We start from the raw sequence: 24,015 nt of genomic DNA on the forward strand, positions 1-24,015 counted from the left end.
TATTCCCTCCATGTGTGGGATGTTTTTCAGGACTCCACAAATTTGCATGAATGCAGTCCAATGGTCTCTTGGTGCTGTGTTCACCTATCCCAAAGCTAACCCTATCTGACTTTCCTAGAACACACGTCTCGTAAAAACTTAAAGGTATAACACTATCCTTACCAAGTAAACTCTGGTCACTAAGGTATTTCAATCCTTTTTCCTAATGTGCCCCATCCTCTTATGCCAAAGATTTGATTTATCTTCACAAACTAAAGATGATGCAGACTCTTTGCTATCTAAGGTTTTACCTTGAAGGGCATATAACCCATTCCTCATGGGACCTTTCATAACCACTAGAGATCCTTTATAAATCTTTAAAGTACCAGCAAGAGATTTGAACTCATGACCTTTTTCTTCGAGAGTGTCTAAGGTAATAAGATTCCTTGTCGGGCCTGGGACATACCTAACACCCCTAAACAGTCTGATAACACCATTATGCATCCTAATAGCAATATCACCTACTCCTTTTACATTGTGTGTACAATCATCCCCTAAGTATACTTTTCTAGGATTTACATCTCTATAGTTATAGAACCAAGATTTAACAGGACACATATGAACAGTGGCACCTGAGTCTAATACCCACTCAGTGTCGAAATCAATATTAGAAACATTCATGACATGTATGATATCATGAGCACCATCTACATCGGTGTCAAAATCTCCTGACACAGTCATAACATGTAGGCAATTGAGGGAATCACTTACATGATCATATCATAAATCCTTAGAAAACCCATGTAATCATATGTAATGGAACAAGAAAACTATACATGAAAGCCATTCAATATTGTATTTATGGTATATCCCTATTTCTTTTCACTTTTTCCCGAATTTAGCGGTTGTTAGTAAAAGAGATCGCAAATAAGAATGTTTGAACTTTCCTTTACTAGTTTTCTTGATGAGTTTGTTCTTTGTACTAAGAAGCTCTTTTGAGCTAGAATGATCGAAGAGAAATATCCATTCAATATTAAGTGTGATTTTAGAGGCTCAAAACCCTCGCCAAGTAACATGCTTTATGCGACAACGACTACTAGGGAAAAGTTACTTCTCGAGTGCACAACCAAAAGCAAAATCTGATAGAAACTTTCTTTCCCTCATATTTCTTTTGCTAAATAGTATACCAAATAACATTTATTACCACGTCAAGCTCAAAATACATCTCTTAAAATCAAGCGCACGGTTGACAGGACATATTAAATAGTATTGAATAATTTCAAGGAAGCAAATAAGCTAAATTAAATATATAATTGAAGTAGATTTTTCTCTTCTATGATAATTTAAGCTTTTAAATGAAGTTGTCTAGTCCGAATTTTAAAACAATGGTTACAAGTTTCTTCTTGCTTGCACAATCGATCTGATAGATACTTTCTTTCTCATTTGGTTTTGCTATACTGCATACTAAATAACATTTAACATCCTATCAAGCTCAAAATAAATCTCTAAATATCAAGCACAAGTTTGATAGGAAAGATTAAATACTATTGAATGGTTTTAAGGAAGCAAATAAGTTAAAAAACCTTGTATATCATAGTGTTCTTGTTCGATAATATATATCAAACATGCCCTCGTTTAACCGAAATGGTGATTGAATAACAACATTACTAATAGCTGATAATAAAAATGACAAAATTTATAAGCTAGATTATCTAATATTCATTTTCTATGAAGATAGATCCATAAAATGCTAAATCCAATAGCAAATCAAAATCTTGATAAAGGTGAATTTGTAGGGATAGGACCATGTTTTCTTGAAATGATCTTCAGCACATTATTACGACAAATCCTTAAGCATTTGTCTTTTCAAATTGTCATCGTGTATTGTACTGCGAGGACACAACATTTTAACATAGACAGATAGCATCTACTGATTTAATTGTCGAGATATTTGTGAATTACATGCGTCGTCGTTATTCATTTATGAAAATTATACGTGTCATCCATTTAATATAAGTACATTTCCAAATTCGAGCCAAGCTCACGATTGATTATGCTAATTTTTTTGGCTCGGGGTTCTATCTTAAAAGTTAATTGTGTTAATATAAGGAGTGGGTGGATATATATACTTGACATGTGAGTGAGAACGAATGAATACCCATTCATATATTTTTATTGCAATCACAATAAGTGGCACTTTCCGTAGAAATAGTTCTCCTTAGAAAATTCATCAAGGATAATATGAAGGGCCTCATTTATGCCTTCATTGAAAATAGAACTAGTTTTGACCATGTTAAAGACATAATTTAAATAAATAAAATTTTCCTCTCTTTGACGGCTTAAGGACCTGTTTGAGTCTCATTTTTGATGTAGAATACATTTTGGAATAGTAGATTGGAGAATGTGTGGTTAAAAAAATAAGAAAAGATTTTGAATTGAGTATAATAATATTTTCTTGAAGAATGTGTGATTGAAAAGAAAAAAGAGAAAAACATATTTTGAAAATAATGGAGATCATACAAGGGCTAAATATTTAGTTGACTGGTTTAACATTAGTTCAATGCTTTAATAATTGGCAACAATAATGTTAAAATTGATTTTAGAAAAATTGGGTTGTGTTGTGATTGAGTGGACATCAAAATGGAGTTAAAATGTAAGCAGCCCCGATGACTTACCAGATAAGAACCATTTGGACATGTGTTCTTGTCTATGATACACGTGCCAACTAACATACAATAATAGTTTAGTTCAAATTCACCATGGGTTTAGAAGCGATATTTGTAGCATTGATGGGTATCGAGTAGTGCACTTTTGAATCCATAAACGTTATTCGTATATTGCTTTGCCACTAGGTTTCCATCGTGTCTAATCATACATGATTTTGCAAGTGCACGATATCACAAATATATAATATAACGATGAATAAGATATCGTCACACGATGATTATATACTTAATTTAATATTAATTAATGCTAACTCTATTGAATAGCCAACCTTAAACTATCAATTCTCTATTAATTTATCTAATTAAACTATTTTTTTTCTAATGAGCAACTACGAAAACTTTTGTAAGATTAAGTTAAACGCGCATAGAGCCATGTTTGATAGCCATTTAAAAAAGTTTTTTTTTTCTTTTTTTTTTTCCGAAGGGGAGAGGGGAATGAATTTTGAAATAGTGATTTTTTAGGAGGATATATGGTTAAAAAGTAAGAAAAATATTTGAATTTACATGCAAAATATTTTATGGTGAAAATGTGTGGTTAAAAATGAGTTTTAAATAAAAAGGATTTTTTTTTTTTTAAAAAATGGTAGACACATAGGGGCTAAGATTTTGAATCCTCATTGTTAATCTATTTTATTGCAATTCAATACCACGGTAATAGATATTCATTCTTGTGGATTAATATTCATAAATTGTTTAACAATCTTTTTCGAGTAGAATTAAATATATCTTCTCAAATGACTTTCATACTTCTATGAAAGATGCGAATATGAAAGCATGCTTTAAAACTCTAGAACGTCCATTGAAATCACGCAAGATATAAATCCTGATAAGTGTATTTTATGTGCTTATTCGGACATCTATTCTTATTTAATTATATATAAATTGAGCGTTTATCTACTTAAGTTGTGCAAAATATGTAACTTGTATGACAATCTCAATTTGGATACAATTTATTTGAAAATAGGCTATTTGGAGCATAATTGGATTTGATTTGGAACAATTGAAGATTAACTGGACTGCAAGAGATCAATTGAAAATATTAATGGAGCATATGGTAAAAATTCATAAGTTTCGAGGATTAAATTCGACATTTGAAAATTTTGAGGATTGATTTGCAAACTTTGAAACTTATTTCAAGTCAACTATGATGATTTTGGAATGAAGAGGACCTAATTGTAAAATAAAAGATGATGGAAGAATAAAGTTACATGAGAAAAGGAGTTCAATTGTAAAGGGAATTTGTTTCCTTTTATTTTTTGAACTCTTTGGTACAGTCATGCCGACTACACTAGAGGAGTTGGAATCTCCTTCCAACAGATGAGGGTGAATTAGGTTTTAGGAGACTACAAGATGGTGGACACTTTCTCTATGAAACTTTGGTGGTTGTTTTGATCTCAGAATCCTCTTGGTGCTCAATTTTTACTGGGCAAATACTGTATGGGGACTTATCCATCACTTGCAACGGTTCCCTACTCGGTCTCTCCTACCTAGAAAAGGTTGAAGAAAGTTGCGCCACACATTGCATGGTACCTTGGCGCGGGATAGATGTCTTTATAGCACGATTTTTGAATGGGCGATAGTGATATTACACTAGCATCTCTATTCCTGAACATGTAACACATATTTGCGAGGGTGCAATATTTTTTTGATAACGCTTGGTGGGATTTTGGATGATTATCATAGGCTCTTCCTCCTCACATGATGGAGCATATAGGGACAATACCTTTATGTGTAGATGCTCCGGACTATATTGTTTGGAAGGTTACATCGGATGGTAGCTTTGTTACCAATTTAGCATGGCAGCTAATCCATTCAGTTCGCTAATCTCAGGATTCGTATTGATTATCGTGGAGCTCCATTTTGCCTACCTATGTTTCATTCTTCAATTAGAGATTATGGTAGAATCCCATACCAGTAGATGTAATCATTCAGAGGATAATTGGGTGTCAGTTGGCTTCTTGATGTTAGTGTTGTTCTGAGATTAAGACCATCGGTCATATCTTCATTGCAACAGCATCTCTAATCAGGTATGACAGCACTTTGGGGATGTTTTTCAAATACCTATGAGATCAAGAGAGGGGGTCAGACAAAGATGGAGGTATTATGGACAATACGTTCACTGTGTTCACATTCGCACTATCATTCCTCTACTGATATTATGGTTTTTATGGACCGAGAGGAATGATACGAAGTATAGGAAGATCTATATGGTGGCCAAATAGATCATTTGGAAGTTATACCGCATGATCTCTTTTCTTCATATGGGAGGATTTCTTAGAGCTGTGCACGGGAGAGGGGACTTACACTTGAACCATTCTTTGGTATTACTATGACTCTTCCTCCTCTATGACCACCTATTATGGTTGTTTGGCGTACCCTACCAACGAGATCTTATAAGATCAACACTGATAGATGCGTCAATGATGGATTTGCTAGTGGTTGGGCATCATTAGGGACCACACAGGGCACTGTATTTGGGCATACTTAGGATTGTATGGCCCATGTTTGATTTTAAAAGTCGTGCTCAGAGCTATTCTGGATGGAATTCTATTGGCCAGAGGAATTCGAATATCAATTAGTTGGATTGAGGTAGATTCGATCATAGCTATTCACTGCATCGCCAAGGGCGAAGGACCATGGAAGAGATTCAGGGTAGTGTTAGATAGATCAGAGACCTTATCTCCTTCGACAGAAACATGGTTTTCCAAATCTACAAAGAGGGAAAATAGGTTGTAGACTCGCTTGCTTCGGAGGATTAGGATCACCGGCACTTTCAGAAGTATGGACCGTTTGACCTACCACGCTAGATTAGGACATCGACAGACATGGATTGCCAAGCTTTAGAGGTTTGTAGTTTAGGTTCCATTTTTTGCATTAATTCCATTGTACAAGAAAGTAGTGCAAGAAAGTAGTACTTCCCTATTTATTGCCTTAATTTTTTTTCCTTGTTGCATTGTTGCTTTTTTGGAGGTCAGGCTTGTGCCCCCTCCATGATTTTTATATCATGTATATATATATATATATATATATATATATGGTTGGGAAACCCTTAAGCCCTATTGACCTTCCTCGGTGGGCCCTAAAAAGTCACAAAGGAGTATATATATATATATATATATATATATAAATGCATTTTTCTGCCTTTGTTACTGAAATATGAGAAAGTGTCTTAAAACTAATATTACTATTAGGAAAACAAAGTAATTCTATATTACCAAATCTTAACTTATCATGAGTCTGGAGTATATTTGTCTTGAAATAGGGTTAGTATTTCAAAGATTAAAAAGCTGTTGAAGAAGGATGTTCTATAAATACATACCTTAGTCCAACAATTAAAGGGGCATGTGAAGTTTCATTATACACATACATTCAAGCCAAGGTTTCGAGATTCATTGTACATGTATTATTCAAACCAAAATGAGGAAAAAAAAAAATCAAGAAATCAATTAAGAAGCTAAGGTTTCAAGGATTTTACAAGAAGAGACAGATTCTTGGTGTAAGATCTTCATCTTTTTCTCATTTTTTCTTAATACCCGATAATGTACTTTAATTCACGCATGTACTTTTATTTGGGTTAAAGAATAATTCTTTTTATTTTCCCATAACATGTAATTAAGTATTTAGTTATAATGAATGATTGTAACCTAATTTTGAACATTAATTTTAATTAAAAAGTTTTAAATATCTAGTTGATTTTGTGAATTGTTTTTCTACTATTGTTAATGCTTGGATTAATTAGCCACTAATTCATTGATTTCGAGAACAATAATTACATAGCGATGCTGATTATTTATCTAGACCACGTGGCAAGAGCTGATAATTAGAACAAAATGTAGAGATACTTATACTAGTTATTGCGATCGTTACATGAATCCTTAAAACATAACTGCATTTAACTAAAATTAATTCACATAGAGATATGAAATAGAATTAACTAAATAAATTCAATGAGAACACGCGAGAGGTAAATTGAATGCATCAGAAAAATTCGATTAGGTAAATATATTCAATTGTATAGAACTTGGTAATTGAGATAAAGGGAATAGATATAATGAAATCATGAATCCTAACACTTAAACCACATATTAAAAAATCACTTGTTTTATGATATCTAAAATAGAAAATTGTAAAAAGAAAAAAAATAACTACTTTATTTGTTTTCGATCAAATTCAAGTTAGGAATAATTGAATCAATTATTTAATAGTTGTTCTGTGGAAATGATATCCAGACTTATATGTCCACTTTATTACTTGTAACGATTCGTACACTTACGGGATATAAAATCGACAACAATCCTCTATCGCATCACAACAATTGTTATAACGTATAATCTATCTTACTATTTCTCTCCAGTGTAACAAAATTCACACATCAATCTAGTTAGTGATCAAGTAATTGAAAAACTTTAAAACCCTACAACAAAACACATATTAAGCATCAAAGTCTTAAAAATTAAATTAAAACTCAATAACATGTGTTAATCTATATCTTAGTGACTTGAAATTTAGCCTAGTATGACAAAGATACATGAATTCATATTTAATTTATAGGATATCGCTCGGATTCTTAATATATGAATTGATATAGAAAGAATCAAGAAATCTTGAATGTCTTCAAAAGATCTTGATCGATATCCAATAGTATCTTCCTCTTTTTTTACCCAAAAACCGATGTTGAATCTTCAAATGATTTTCTGATTTCTCATATCTTGCCTTTTGAATTCTCCCAAAAGAATGATTATTTGGACTCCTTTAATTGCAAGATTATTATAAATTGCATGATATGAAAAGTGTCTTGCAACGCTGGTGTGTTCTATATTTATTGAGGCTAAAATTATGTCAAAATTTATGTCAATATGGTTTCCATAAGATAGTTGAATCAAATAAGGAAATTGCCACATCTGATCAAAATTGTGGTGTGGGATCGCAAATCTATGTAAGTTGCGATCACAACATCAAAACTCGGTAGAATCTACATTCGCCAAATAGGGCATTGCAAGGTGTGCGATCGTACGCCCCAAACTTTGGGCTTCCTGTATTTTAGTCACTAATTTTATCTTTAGTGCATCTTGAGTCTTTTTTCGTGCACTTTTTATCCATTGTCTTCTAATTTCATCCGGTTGATCCCTTGCATTCCTCAATCATTCTTCCTTAGTCTTAGTCAACTTTTGAATATTGTAATTTAGTCATTGAACTTTAAAATTCTCCATTTTTTGTCCTTTAATCGATTATCACTTCTTTTTTTCAAGTCATCCAAACCTAAATATATCATGTAATAATCGATATTTAACCAAATTAAGTAGCAAGATTCATTAATGAGAAGCTTAAATATTTACTTTTGATGGTCCAAATTGGTATATAACTTACACATATCAATGACTTTGCTCCTCTAATCCCTATCCCATGCTTTACCTTCTTGTAGTTCAACTAGAGTCTTACATGCATGCAGATATAATTAATGAATTCAAATCCGAACTATGCATAATGCACAATTTTTACCTTTCTTGAGTCCACTTTTTCGTTATCAGCCAAGATAATTATTAGCTGATCGTCAATAATGAACCTCACCCTTGTGTTAACCAAAAAAATAAAATAAAAAAATTTATAAATATACCATCTCAACTAATGATGCACACAAAATGTTTGGGGACACGTTTCGAAGAAAAATAAATGTTTGGGGACAAAGCGCATTTATCTTGCTCCAAAAAATCGTGTCACCAAATTTGTTTTAACCAAAGCAATATTATGCTAATTCAGATACAGCTTGCAGTTCACAGTAATGGCGGAACAAATTCACAGCCTATGGGGGCATTTGCCGCTGCTGGTAAGAGCCAATTCCAAGGAATCCGTTGAGTACATACTTCAAGCCCTTTGGCGAACCCGCCACACAGGACTTGATGCCGCCGACCGCCAAATCTTCCGCGAAATCCTCCAACTCCCCAACGATTCCGACATCGATCCTGTATGTCCACTTTCCCTGTCACTTTCGAAGTAAAAAATATTTTTTTTTTATGACTTATGCAGCATCAGACAACCAAAAACTCGCCAGAGTTATTTTTATTGGGTGATTAAAATATAGTTAACCTAAATTCAAGCGAAGTTTTGTAATGTTTAAATTTTGTTTTAATGGTGCTCATCAGTTGTCTAGTTGTGCTATAGTCTTGGTTTTCCATTTGTAAAAGCTGTTCTTACTGGGTTAAAAATGAATTTTAATAGGATTTTTGAATTTATTTATTTATTAATTATTTTTTTTGCAAATTTTCATCGCTGTTCTGTTAACATTATTTTGTTGGTATAATCTCTGGTGGTTAGAGAAGAAAATATTTCTGGTCCTTGGTTTGGAGTGAAATTCCCTCAAACTCCCAAGGGATGTATAGGATTTCCCAATTTACCTTCTCTGTGAAAGACATAAGAATTCACTTTTAATGGTGCTCATTATTTTTCTAGTTGTGCAATAATCTTGGTTTTTAATTTTTAAACCTATGTTTACATAACAAGTTACTGTGTTAACAATTGAATTTTAATAGGATTTTTGTATTAAATTGCAAATTTGCATACCCGTGAATGTTATTTACTGATATATGGGTAATCTCCGTGGTCAGAGAAGAAAAGATTTCTATGAAAGTAGTAGTCTTTGATTTAAAGCCAAATTCCCCAAAACTGAAAAAGGGATGTTTAGGATTCAATTTACGGAAGGATTACTCATTTGATGGTGCTCATTAGTTGTCTAGTTGTGAAAGATTCTTGTTTTTTGATTTGTAAAAGTTGTGTTTACCTAACAAGTAACCGTGATAAAAAAATTTTTTAAAAGGACTTATGTATAGGCTTCAATTTCGCTATTTACCAGGAACTGGATGGAAGACATAAGGATTACCCTTTTGATATATGTGTAATTTCCGGCAGCCACGGAAGAAAAAAAATCTATGGCAGTAGTAATCTTTTGTTTAGTGGAGAATTTCCTCATGCTCAGAAGGGATGTATAGGCTTTAATTTCACTATTTACCTTTTTTTCTTGGATGGGAGACATAAGCATTACACTTATAATGGTATTCAATTGCAGTCTAGTTGTGCAATAATCTTGATTTTAGATTTGCATAATGAGCCATGGTGTTAAAAATTAAATTTTAGCTAGGTTTTTGTGTTAAAATTGCAAATTTGTATTGCTGTTAATGTTATTTAATGATATATGGTAATCTCTAATGTTAGAGAAAAGATTTCTATGAAAGTCATGTATTTGGTTTCGAGCGAAATTTTCTCAAACTCAACATGATGTAGGCTTCAAATTCGTGATTTAAATTTTTTGCATGGAAGGAAAGACATTAGTATTACCCTCTGTTAATGTGCGACTCTTTAGGAGTCATGCAAGAACATTTCTTTAATACGTAGGAAAGAACGATAATCTTATGATGGAATTGTTATTGATGAGCAAACTGAAATGACAATCGAAACTTTGGTGATAGAGGTCGGAATAAGAAAGAAAAATGAAAATTCGAGGGATTAAAATGAAATTTCCTCAAAGTTGAGTTATCTCTGATGGTTTTTAACTGTTTTGATGGAGGGTTAATATTTTGAGTTCTTCCTTCAAATTTGTTCATTTTCTTGGGTTTTAGTTTTTAATTGTATTATTAGTATCTCGTTTCTATATTAACTTGCTAGAGCAAGGCGCAAGCTGGTTAAGCACGAAATAAAATACTGAATAGTAGTTCGTTTTGCTTAGTACCTCACAACAGTAGGAATGTGGCATGTTTGATGGAAAATTGTAAATCAGAGCAAGTATATTGTAGAAAGTTTTATGCATATTATGCGGTATCTATTAGTAAAGTATGGGCTCTATTTTGGTTAGTAAAGCAGCGAAGGAACCCTTTCTTGTATTTGGTTAAAAATGAAACAATAGGTTATTTGCATGTAGAAATACAACTATCGTGGACGTTTCTCAATTTATAATCTTGTTACTCAAGCTTTATTTCGGGCTTTGTTCTGGTTACTAAAGCAGCAAAGGAACGCTTTTCGTGTATTTGGTTAAAAACAAAACAATAGGTTATTTGCTTGTAGAAATACAACTGTTGTGGACATTTTTCAATTTTCAATCTCGTTATTCATGCTTTGTTTATATCATTTGAAACATTCAAATGGTTTTCTACTTTGGTATTAGTTAAATGTAAGGAATATCAGATCTTGTTTAGGTTTTAAATATCTGGTTAGATGTTACGCCCCGAAACCTATGTCCCGAAGGTTACTCAAATAATTTCTTTAGCCATTATAAAGGTTGATTGACACATTGTAATACAAATTTTTTTGAAGAACTTTCTCATAATATGTCAAATAAATTCAATCTCCGAATGAAGTATAAATTCATCGATTTTTGAAAATAAATTTCTAATTGCAAAATGATTTTAAACTAATGCTATATACTGAAAGAAAATAAAATTCTAGATCCAATGATACGGACTCTGTTAGCGGTCGCAACCTTTGATTTCAATCAATCAAGCATCTAAAAAATATTTTAAACATGTAATGAGCGTGCGAATACATTCAGTATAAATTTCATGTCAGTATTTTCTCGATTCAATATAAAAGTCAAGTAAAATAAGCACGTAATATAATTTTCTAGTGGGATAGAAACCTGACCAGTCTCATTTTCACTTAGGTAATACCTATTCTCAATCTCTTTTTAGGGTATTTAGCCCTATGTCTGGTTTCGTGCAGATCTATATAATAATACCATATGGTATTACCCACGAGATTATTCTTTAATTTGGATCATATAATAGTACATAAAATACTTAAAACACTAAAAAGTGAAAACACAAAATCACTTGGCATTTAGAGAAATCCATGCCTTATTCGTTAATTTTTTTGTGTACTTGAACTATTTAGGATTGAAAATTCTTGCAAACAGGTCTCAAACGCTCTAGAAAACTTTTTTTTCTTTTCCTTTCTTTCCTCTCTCTTTCCTTTCTCTTTTTCTTTCTTTCTCACGGTTTCTCTCTCTCTCTCTTCTCTTTATGTTCTTTTTCTCTCTGAATTTATGTGAATTTAAGTGCAACAACAAGAGGGTATTTATACGTATATTTAGATAAGGATAGTTAACTAATTAGAATTTTCATAGGACTCTTAATTCAAATTTAGATTGATAACAAACTTATCATGATATTTGAATTTAAGAAAGTACTAACTACATGAGGATAAGATTTTAGTGTGGATATATGCGAATTTCAAGTTTTATCTAAATATTTATATCAAATAATTCAAGTTTTATCTCTCTCTCTCTCTCTCTCTCTCTCTCTCTCTCTCTATATATATATATATATATATATATATATATATATATATATATATATAAATTGCATTTATGCCTCATAATATATTGTGCGTATGCTTGGGGTATTACGTCCTCCCGCTTAAAAATGATTTTGTCCTTGAAATTTACCTTGTTTATCGAAGAGCTGTGAATATTTATCTTTAATATTTGGTTTGCGTTCCCAAGTGCATTCTTCAACTACGTGATTCTGCCACTGAACTTTTACTCGTGGAATTTCTCTATTCCGAAGTATTCGAATCTCTCTATCGAAGATGACTATTGGAGCTTCCTCATAAGTTAAATCTGAATGAATGTCGAATGAATGATGATTAATCACGTGGCTAGGATCTGATACATATTTCTGAAGCATAGAGACATGGAAGACATTGTGTGCTGTCGAAAAGTTCAAGAGGCAATGCCAACTCGTAAGCCACAGTTTCCACACGTTTCAAAATCTCAAAAGGTCCTATATGTCCTGGTTCGGAGTTTTCCCTTTTGCCAAATTGAATGACTCCCTTCATAGGTGCTATTTTTAGGAAACCTTTTCCACCAACCTTGAACTCAAGATCTTTTTTCCTGTTATCTACATAACTTTTTTGTCGATTTTGGACTGTCTTAATTATGCCCCAAATCTTCTTAATAGCTTAGACTGTTCGCTCAATTATCTCAGGCCCTAAAATTCTTCACTCACAAACTTCATTGCAATGAGCTAGAGATGTGCACTTTCTACCATGTAAAGCCTCATAATGGGCCATTTCTATGGTAGCCCAATAGCTATTATTGTAGGCGAATTCTACCAATGGTGGATTTTTTCCCAGCTTCCTCCAGGATTTAGGATGCATGCTCGAAGCATGTCCTTCAGAATTTGAATAGTCCTCTCAGATTGACCATCTGACTATGGTGGAAAGCTATACTTAAATTTAGTTTAGTCCCCATTGCCTTGTGCCTACTTTTCCAAAATTTTGAAGTGAATATCGGATCTTTATTTGATACAATAGGGAGACTGGGTCCCATGTAATTTGATCACTTCTCTATCATATATCTAAGCTAATTAATCCATATTAGAAGTTATCTTTACTCATAAGTGAGCTATTTTGTCAATTTGTCGATAATAACCCAGATTGCATCGTTTCCTTTATTTGATTTTGGAAAATTAATTACAAAATCCATGGCGATGTGCTTTCATTTCCATTTTGGAATCTCTATTAGATTTAATAATCCTTATGGCCTTTGACATCCTGCTTTTGCTTGCTGGCTAACCATGCACTTCGCTACGAATATAACTATTCCTCTTTTCATATTTCGTGACCAGAATATGCTTTGAAGGTCTTTATACATTTTGTTCCCTTAAGATGTGCTACATGTGGGGGGCAAAGTAAGCTTCTTCCAATATTTCTTTTCGTATCATCTCATTCTTTGATACACGCAATTTTCCTTTAAACATCAAGGTGTTATCTTCAGTTAGCTTAAAATCCTTTCGCTTGCTTCTGCCAACTCCACCTTTAATCTTTTGTAGAAACGGATCACTATATTGGGCTTTTTTAATTCGGTCTCGAATAGTAGGTTGAACTGTGAGAGTAGCAATTTGTGTTGCAATATCTGTTGGAGGTAAGATCATCTCAAGTTGTAAATTACCTATATCTTTGATTAATGATTTTTTTTTATAGTGGGTAAAGATGTCAAATGTCCAACTACATTAGCCTTTTCTGGATGATAATGAATGGTACAATCATAATCTTTCACCAATTCTAGCCATTTGCATTGTCTCATGTTCAATTCCTTCTAGATGAAGAAATACTTTAGACTCTTATGGTCCATATAAATAGTACATTTAGCTTCGTAGAGATAGTGTCGCCATATCTTTAATGCTTGAACTACTGTTGTAAGTACACGTCACAGACCCTGCTTAGATGCATCGCTGTAGATAATGAAGCCTTTTACCCTTTCGTTATAGTCAAAACTGGAGCTGAGGTCAATTTCTATTGTAGTTCTTGAAAGCTTTGTTCGCACCTATCTGTCCATTGGAACTTTTCATTTCTTCTCGTTAGCTAAGTCATTAGGATGGCAATCTTTGAAAACCCTTCAATGAATCGCCTATAATGACCTGTTAATCCTAAGAAGCTGCGCACTTCTCTAACGTTAGTTAGCGGAGACCAATCGGCATTTGCTTCCACTTTACCTAAGTTAACTTCAATTCTTTGAGCTGTGATTACGTAGCCCAGAAATCCCACTCTATTGAGTTAAAATTCACACTTTTTGAATTTGGTATAGAGCTTCTCCTTCCTCAGTATTTCGAGAATAATCATTGTGTTCCGTATGTTCATGCTCACTCTTTGAATAGATTAGTATATCGTCAATAAATACAATAACAAACTGATCTGGATTGTTATTGAAAATCTGCTTCATGAGATCCATGAAGACTGTCAGTGCTTTTGTCAAGCTGAATGGTATCACCAAGAACTCATAGTGCCCATGTTGAATTCTAAATGTTGTTTTAGGAATGTCAATTGCTTTAATTTTCAACTGGTGATAGCCTGATCTTAAATCAATTTTTGAGAAGACCTTGGTACCTTGTAGCTGGTTAAATAAATTTTCAATTTTGGGTAGGGGTATTTATCTTTAATTGTAATACGGTTCAGCTTTTGATAATCAATGCACATTCTCATCAAAACACTAGGTCTAATAAAACCATTGTTTAGCAACTCGTGCAATTGTACTTTCAATTCTTGAAGTTCTACTAGTGCCATACGATAAAGGGCCTTGGAAATTGGCTTGGCACCTGGTACGAGGTCAATAATAAACTCGACCTCTCGGTTTGGAGGCATTCCTAGTAAATCTTCTGGAAATACATCTGGAAAATCCCTAACTACTCAAACTTCGTTGATGGTTAGCTCTTTCTGATTAATGCCGGGCAAAGATATCAAGAACCCCTGTGCTGACTTTTTCAACAAATTTTTAGCCTGCACTATGGTATAAGTCGAGGTAGTAATTTCACCCTTGTTCCAAAAAAATGAAATTCTTATTCACCAGGTTGTTGAAAAATTACATCATTCTCAAAACAATGAATGGTTGTATGATTTTTTGACAACCAATCCATTCCAAGTATAATGTCAAATTATGTTTCAGACTACCAAGTTTGTTTTTATAATCTTCCCATCCATTTCTAAATTTAGGTTTCTCGCTATATAAATTTCATTAAACACCTTCCTAGATGGTAGTGATACTTCTAATATGTTATCAAGGGGTGCACATTTTATATTCGACTTTGAAATGAATATCGAAGAAACAAACAAGTGTGTAGCTCCCGAATCAATTAATATAAAAGCAGGCATGTCAGAGATTGATATGATACTTGCCACCACATTGCAGTCATGCTTTGCCTCTTTCTGGGTAAAAGCAAAGACTCTGACCTTGCCCACCTTATGATCATCCGCCTTCTTATATTGTTCCTTAGTGTAGTCTTTGACAACTTGTCCTGGCACGCTACATCTGTAACAGACACATTTTCTTGCTAAGAACTCTCCATTATGAGGTTTTTAACGTTTAAGACAAAGTGGTTGTTGATTCTTATCACTGATGCTGGCATTTGTTTCTATCCTTCCCTTTTTGTTGGGGTCTTTCCCATTCCTCTTGATATCCAGTGCTATTTACTACATTCACCAATTTGGTCATCGTCAAAGGCGTATATTTGTGCCTTTTCTAGAGCTCCCTAAGAAGTACCTAATTGGAATATTGCTAGTGCTTTCCTAATGTCAGTTCTCAGTCTAAGCTCAAAACTCCGAACTCGTCTCTCCTCTATGTCCACCAGATGTGAGGCAAATCTGATGCTTGAACTACTGTTGTAAGTACACGTCACAGACCCTGCTTAGATGCATCGCTGTAGATAATGAAGCCTTTTACCCTTTCGTTATAGTCAAAACTGGAGCTGAGGTCAATTTCTATTGTAGTTCTTGAAAGCTTTGTTCGCACCTATCTGTCCATTGGAACTTTTCATTTCTTCTCGTTAGCTAAGTCATTAGGATGGCAATCTTTGAAAACCCTTCAATGAATCGCCTATAATGACCTGTTAATCCTAAGAAGCTGCGCACTTCTCTAACGTTAGTTAGCGGAGACCAATCGGCATTTGCTTCCACTTTACCTAAGTTAACTTCAATTCTTTGAGCTGTGATTACGTAGCCCAGAAATCCCACTCTATTGAGTTAAAATTCACACTTTTTGAATTTGGTATAGAGCTTCTCCTTCCTCAGTATTTCGAGAATAATCATTGTGTTCCGTATGTTCATGCTCACTCTTTGAATAGATTAGTATATCGTCAATAAATACAATAACAAACTGATCTGGATTGTTATTGAAAATCTGCTTCATGAGATCCATGAAGATTGTCAGTGCTTTTGTCAAGCTGAATGGTATCACCAAGAACTCATAGTGCCCATGTTGAGTTCTAAATGTTGTTTTAGGAATGTCAATTGCTTTAATTTTCAACTGGTGATAGCCTGATCTTAAATCAATTTTTGAGAAGACCTTGGTACCTTGTAGCTGGTTAAATAAATTTTCAATTTTGGGTAGGGGTATTTATCTTTAATTGTAATACGGTTCAGCTTTTGATAATCAATGCACATTCTCATCAAAACACTAGGTCTAATAAAACCATTGTTTAGCAACTCGTGCAATTGTACTTTCAATTCTTGAAGTTCTACTAGTGCCATACGATAAAGGGCCTTGGAAATTGGCTTGGCACCTGGTACGAGGTCAATAATAAACTCGACCTCTCGGTTTGGAGGCATTCCTAGTAAATCTTCTGGAAATACATCTGGAAAATCCCTAACTACTCAAACTTCGTTGATGGTTAGCTCTTTCTGATTAATGCCGGGCAAAGATATCAAGAACCCCTGTGCTGACTTTTTCAACAAATTTTTAGCCTGCACTATGGTATAAGTCGAGGTAGTAATTTCACCCTTGTTCCAAAAAAATGAAATTCTTATTCACCAGGTTGTTGAAAAATTACATCATTCTCAAAACAATGAATGGTTGTATGATTTTTTGACAACCAATCCATTCCAAGTATAATGTCAAATTATGTTTCAGACTACCAAGTTTGTTTTTATAATCTTCCCATCCATTTCTAAATTTAGGTTTCTCGCTATATAAATTTCATTAAACACCTTCCTAGATGGTAGTGATACTTCTAATATGTTATCAAGGGGTGCACATTTTATATTCGACTTTGAAATGAATATCGAAGAAACAAACAAGTGTGTAGCTCCCGAATCAATTAATATAAAAGCAGGCATGTCAGAGATTGATATGATACTTGCCACCACATTGCAGTCATGCTTTGCCTCTTTCTGGGTAAAAGCAAAGACTCTGACCTTGCCCACCTTATGATCATCCGCCTTCTTATATTGTTCCTTAGTGTAGTCTTTGACAACTTGTCCTGGCACGCTACATCTGTAACAGACACATTTTCTTGCTAAGAACTCTCCATTATGAGGTTTTTAACGTTTAAGACAAAGTGGTTGTTGATTCTTATCACTGATGCTGGCATTTGTTTCTATCCTTCCCTTTTTGTTGGGGTCTTTCCCATTCCTCTTGATATCCAGTGCTATTTACTACATTCACCAATTTGGTCATCGTCAAAGGCGTATATTTGTGCCTTTTCTAGAGCTCCCTAAGAAGTACCTAATTGGAATATTGCTAGTGCTTTCCTAATGTCAGTTCTCAGTCTAAGCTCAAAACTCCGAACTCGTCTCTCCTCTATGTCCACCAGATGTGAGGCAAATCTGGATATCTTCTTGAACTTCTGCTCATAATCAGTAAGCATCGTGTTCCCATGTAAGGTTACATTGTTGCTCCTCGGTGCGTGATCTAGTAGTCATCTTCCACTAATGAAATACCGCACAAAGGATTTTTTGTGCTCCAGTGAATTCCATAAACCTGAAAATAGCAGCTAGTGGATTGGGGTCACCTTCAAACACGGGTGGGTGCATCTTACAAAATTGTTCTAAAATTGAAGATGATCTATGCTTGCCTTATGGCTGTTGAGGTGGTGGTTGTTGCGACATCTCTTGTGTAGTAGCTAGTAATTCTCATGTGAAGTTAGTCGCCATCTAAACCTTAAATATAGGGATTGTATATTAGTGGCCATTCAAGTTAATTCAACCAACGTGATACAGCTGATAATGATATAATACTTGAGTATAAATCGTGTTGTTTCTGTTCAATATATTCTTATTGTTTTCGATAAGATTTGACTAAATGGACTTTACATAAATTTTTTTGAGTGGGTTTGTAATATTGCTTTTGTTTTGTTGATTTGAATAAGGCATAATTGAAAGGCTTCTAAATGAGGAGGCGGTCACAAGTGGACTACTTAAATTCTAAGCTCGCATCAGACTGTTTAGGTCTTTTTGACAAAGACTTTCAATCTTGTGAATACGTAAATCAAGAAAACTCAAAATAATGAATTCCCTGTTAATTTATTTATTTATTTTACATAATCATTGATTCACTCAGTTGCTCTTCTAATCCTCATCATGGCTCTATGGAAATAAACATCGCGATAAATTTTCTGTAAAATATAACAACTTAACTTTCTACAAAAAAGATATATCAAGTTCAAGTAATNTTTTTCTTCTCTCTCTCTCTCTCTCTCTCTCTCTCTCTCTCTCTCTCTCTCTCTCTCTGTGTGTGTGTGTGTTATTCTCTATGAATTTGTGTGAATTGAAGTGTAACAATAGGAGGGTATTTATAAGTATGATTAGATAAGTATAGTTAACTAATTAGAATTTTAATAGGACTCTTAATTCAAATTTAAATTGGTCTTTTGACTAACGAACTTGTCATGAAATTTGAATTTAAGAAAATTCTAACTACATGAGGATAAGATTTCATTGTGGATATATGCAAATTTCAAGTTTTATCTAAATACTTTTATATCATATAATTCAATAATAATTTAATAGATATCCAAAATAATATCAAAATTTAATTTCGCCTAAAATTCATATATATCCAATTATTAGGAATATTAATAAAAGGTCCCTAGAAAATGGTAAAGTTGCTAAGTTATCCTAAAATCTCAAAACTTGCATTTATGCCTCATAATATATTGTATGTATGTATGTTTGGGGTATTACATTACAGACTAGAGCAAATAAATCTGTCAATGTACTTTTTCTGCGGCTTAAATCTAAACGAGGTCTATAATGTTTATGCAGCTTTTGGTATGCCTTAGGGTGTTGATCCGAAGATGCGTTTATGATAATGTTAGCAAGGATGAGATGCACAAACTCTTTCCTGCTGAAGTCCTGCCTGAACTACAAAGATTATTGACGCTTTTATTGCAAAAATTCCAGAAGGAATGGCGTGAGGATATATCAAAGGATCAGGTGAGATATTTTATTTTACTACAGAACAACCAATATTAAGGTTTAGTGCCGATAGACTTGGGATCGTGTTTCAAGAATTCTTTTTCGCCATTCCTTTGATTTGAAACTAAATATTTGCATCCAAAAAAGTCAAATCCAGAACTCCATCTTTTGAAAGGTCTAAGAAAATCAAATTTTATTATTATGAGTAAGAGAGCCTATTTGGGATAGCTTCTGCATTTTGTAGAGTAGCTTCCTAAGAAAGCCACCTTAGGTTTGCTTCCTCTAAAAGTTTTTAACCAGACGAAGGTTAGAAAAAGGTAGTTCCAGAGAATTATCCAAATAGACTCAAAGTAGTTTTTAGTATCAGAGGCAGATTTTGACTTTTCAAAAATCCTGTCAAATCTTAGACTTTATATAGCTTTATTGTCTTCAGGTCGACCCGCCCAGCTTGAAGACAATGACATGGAGCATGGCAAATCAAGAAACAGAACTGACAAGCCCAGCAGCAGTTATCAATTTGAAGGCATGTTCAACTTTGCCGAGCATGAACATCTCACTGTTTCTCATTTTTCTAATGAAAGCTCAAACTTTCTGCAGCTTCAAAGCAATACCCAGCCCAACTCCGGAGAAAGGGACGTGAAATTCCAGTTGGCAAAGGATACTCTGGAAACGATGTTAAGCTCCATGTATAGTATTAGGGACCAGTTGACTGATCCTGTAAGTCTTAGTGCCTCATCGTAGGAACTTTCCCAATTTATTGAAATGATTAATTTTTATCCCTGGATAAAATTATATATTTGTTCGATGCTGAAATTCTCATCATGCTCTGCAATAATCTTATCAGAGTGAAACATCCGAGAGAGATGCGGTTCAGAATACAAATGCTGCATAGTCCCTTGTTTGTCTCAACTAAGAAGGTATTTTATTTGCTTTTGGCTATCTGAATTTTAATAGGAGTGCATTCCCTGATAGTGTTTGCTTTCCCTTCTGGCTATTCGTATATCTAATCATAATTCTTGTGGGTAAGCTGTATTAATACAGTTGTTATCATGGCTAGGTAGTGATGGTGCACAAATAATTACTAGTCTGTGGCAATCTTGTGTACTACTTGAGTCTACATCTGTTTTTCAGTTTGCATAGAATACATGTATGTACCATTTAAATCCGTTTAATTTCATATAATTGCATCATTATTGACCTGTGAAGCACAGATACTCCTCCTAGGGTGGAATGTCAGCCCGACGCATATCAGATGCCGATGCTTGGAGACTTTAAAATGTGTCTTAACACATAACGTGACATGTTCTCTTTTTCATACTTCTTTTAAATTTCCAACACTCGAGAGACGCTTCATGAGTGCTCCATGTCGCCTGTCCTGTATTTTTATATTTTATTGATTTCTGACATGACGGACTGCCCCCGACCCATCAGATTTTGGAATTAAAAATTAAGAAAATTTATGAAAACATTTGTGTGAAAAAGTCAAGATAATGTGAGAAACATTCTATGAACATCAAATTTGTTCTATACCTACTATATGAATTGTTTCGTCCCCCCTAGTACTAAATAGCACAACCCAACTATAATTTAAAAGATCACTTGCAAATCTCAAAGTCAAAGCTAAAAATGAATATAAAGATTAAGATAAAGATATAATGCATATTGACACATTTTTTTATGGATCCTAATCGATGTGTCGTGCCCTTAGTTGTTGGAGGCAATTGAACTTTTTTTCAGCAACTTTAAAGCATTCATGAGAAAAAGAACTGCAGGGACTAATGTATATTTGGTAAAGCTTTTTGCAGATTATAAGCAGTGGGTTTTAGAGAATGTGCAGAAGAAAAGTGGATAAAAGTTGTGAGTTCTACGGAATGTGTGGATAAAAATTGGGGTCCTATGAAATGTGTAAATAAAAATGATGTTTGGCCAGCTAATATGTTTGTAAAAGCTCTCCCGAACATGCTCTAAGACTCCTATATTAGTTTGGAAAGTGATATAGATCTGATGCGAGACAAGATTCCTTTTTCCCGTGCATGTGTAACCCTGCTTGCACAGTTGCACCTTGAGAGATGGAACAAGGCGTAACTATGGCCCAAACCAATAAAAGATATTACTACCATACAAACGATCAAATTGATCCTTAGTACCACAAGAGGAGCCATAGGAACATTTATGTTCTCATCTTGAGGCTACAGAATGTTGTATAGAGAAGAAAAAGAGTAGAATCATATATTCACGAGAACTAGTAACCCAGAAGAAATACCTGGCATGTGGGTTATTTAAAGTATAATTGCTTGGATAAATTATTAAATTTCAATAAATTTTATACTTCTTAAGTGGAGTTAGTGGATAATATTCTTTTTTTCTTGAGTGTGTAAATACCTTTAATATTTTTTAATCTGGTATTGTGATGAGTGCATTCAATGTACTGGTGGGTGTCGTGAAGGATGGTTTCTAGTTGCATATAAATCTTGGATGCTACTATGCATTAACTTTGCAGGTTTGTGCAGGTGTTGTCCTAATTTGGCCTGTGCTAGCGACGTATAATGTCGACACTTGAAGATCTTGTTGAACTTGAGGTTGTGCTTAAGCTGCTGCAACATTTAGTGCATTTGCTGAAAAGGCACACAATTTTGGGCTTCTCTTCCTCAAGTAATGGAAATGTCTGCCAAATATTTCTTTTACTTGGACTGCATAGTTCTTTTCACTCCTTTACTTATTGGATCCTTTGATGTATAATGCTACTGGATTATAAGTTTTATTTTTCCATTGAGAGCGCCTAAATTAAAATTTATGGGATTATAAGATGTGAATTTTATAAAATGTGTGGATATTAAGTTAGTAGTCTTTTCAAATTTTAATACAAAGCAGACGAACCAAAAAGCAGCCGTATTTTTCTATTCCGAAATCCAAAAAATGTTCTGCTTAAGCAAATTGAATGAAAATTTTAAGGGGCACAATGGTCTTTTCCTCAGTCTACTTGAATTGATTTGCAAAAAGCAGTCAATAGTGGCAGCAACAGTTGAGTCTACATGATTGTACGACGGCTGGGTTTCTTATTAAAAAAGGTTGAATCCCAACGTTGAGGGTCCCCACCACTCCGTCCCTGAAATATCGTGAGGGAGGTAAATTTTGGGATATGCTCCAGCAAGTTAGAGAACAAGAAATTTGTACATAATGGTGCCCAAACAAGCGGTAAGTGTGGATATAAAGTATTTAAGTTGATAATTTAATATTTGCCAAACATGTACATTACCTTGATTTGCCAAGGATGTGCTACGAATCGCTACACTGCTACCAATTGTTACATGTCTTGGTCACAGTATTTTTTATTTATATCCAACACTGCTATCCACAAAGGGATTATTGGATGGGTTGGGCTATGTTTCCATTGGGATTTTCTTAAGAGTTTTGAGAATGCAGTTAAGGGCTGCAGAGGCTTCTAAGTAGGTGAGATTCTCCTACTCTCTCGCTATGTCATGAATTATGTGAACTGCTTGTGGATTATACTGATACCCTCGATGCACTTTTGAAGAATGTGGAGGATGAATCAGGAGAGTCATGGAATGAAAATAAGGATAATTTGGAGATGGATAACACATCACTGTTAGCTCGACATCTACTGGTACTGATCAAATCTTTAATAAATCTTGAGGAGAAGTCGAGAATGTATGAGGGTAATGCAATGCAATATATATTTTTAATGAACAATATACTGTACATAGTCCAGAAAGTGAAAGACTCATGGCATCGAAACTTTTTGGCAGATAACTGGATCAAAAAACAAAGGGGTCAGATTCGATAGTATTCAACATATTGTCTTAGGGCAACTTGCAGAAAGGTCTTATCTTGTTTGAAAGATGAACGGATGGGGGGNTTTTCTTTTCTTTTCTTTTGTTATATTTTTTGAGGGGCAGGGTGTGGGGTTGTTAAAGTGACCTGTTGCAGAAGCCATGTGGCCTAATTGAAAGTCTACCTTTTTTTCTCGTTGTAAAAGTAGCGTTCTTGTGTTGTAGTAGTATTCAGCAAGTTGTGGCATTACGACCAGTTTTATCTTTTGACCTCGATTTCTACCGACAATAGATGTTGGGCCCACTCGCGCACATGTGAGCTATTTTCGACACGTAGGGACGTGTTGCTAGTCGTGAATACGCCGAATATAGACGTGGGAGAAGCTCAACAACACGAGACAAATATGCTCGAGTTCCAGTGTTAGATTTGGGAAACGACTATATGATGATAACCAATCGCAAATTACTGGATCACAGCAAAGTAATGTTAATTCGATGCTAAATAAGAGTAAAACTGATAAGAGAGAAAAGTAAGGGATGGTTTAAGTATTTAGAGTTGCATTAGTCTTTAAAGGTTACATAAGGGGGATATTTATAGTATTACAAATGAAATAGTGGCCCTTGTATAAAAATACATGGTCTCATCTCTTTAGTCGAAATATCTAATCATAGGCATCAGCTTGGACTCGCTAGCCTGTAGTGCATTTAATGCTTAAACAGAACTGCTACTCTATTGACAAGACTTGACATTATACTCATTATAAATATCACATCAATCATTCTAAAAAGATTTCATACATAATGCCAGGATCTTCTTTATGTGGGTCATTACTTGCTGTAGCGGGCTT

The 24,015-nt window shown here is 34.1% G+C and overlaps 1 protein-coding gene across 5 annotated transcripts; it reads left to right on the forward strand.

Moving 5' to 3' along the window:
• The first annotated feature begins 8,430 nt into the window (after nucleotides 1-8,430).
• LOC111390739 lies at nucleotides 8,431-22,199 on the forward strand. 5 transcript variants are annotated; one of them, XM_023015834.1, is made up of 6 exons: nucleotides 8,431-8,667; nucleotides 19,224-19,394; nucleotides 19,795-19,899; nucleotides 19,974-20,093; nucleotides 20,221-20,293; nucleotides 21,877-22,199. In XM_023015834.1, the coding sequence occupies exons 1-5, from the start codon at nucleotides 8,485-8,487 to the stop codon at nucleotides 20,266-20,268; spliced, it is 627 nt and encodes a 208-aa protein (XP_022871602.1). In that variant the 5' UTR covers nucleotides 8,431-8,484; the 3' UTR covers nucleotides 20,269-20,293; nucleotides 21,877-22,199. The 5 variants fall into 5 exon arrangements, with proteins under 5 accessions (XP_022871602.1, XP_022871603.1, XP_022871601.1 ...); XM_023015835.1 differs by lacking the exon at nucleotides 21,877-22,199 and adding an exon at nucleotides 21,182-21,858; XM_023015833.1 differs by having other exon boundaries at nucleotides 8,434-8,667; nucleotides 21,887-22,199.
• The last annotated feature ends 1,816 nt before the right edge of the window (nucleotides 22,200-24,015 follow it).

Source organism: Olea europaea, unplaced genomic scaffold (assembly GCF_002742605.1).
Source record: "Olea europaea var. sylvestris unplaced genomic scaffold, O_europaea_v1 scaffold709, whole genome shotgun sequence".
Classification (NCBI taxonomy): domain Eukaryota; kingdom Viridiplantae; phylum Streptophyta; class Magnoliopsida; order Lamiales; family Oleaceae; genus Olea; species Olea europaea.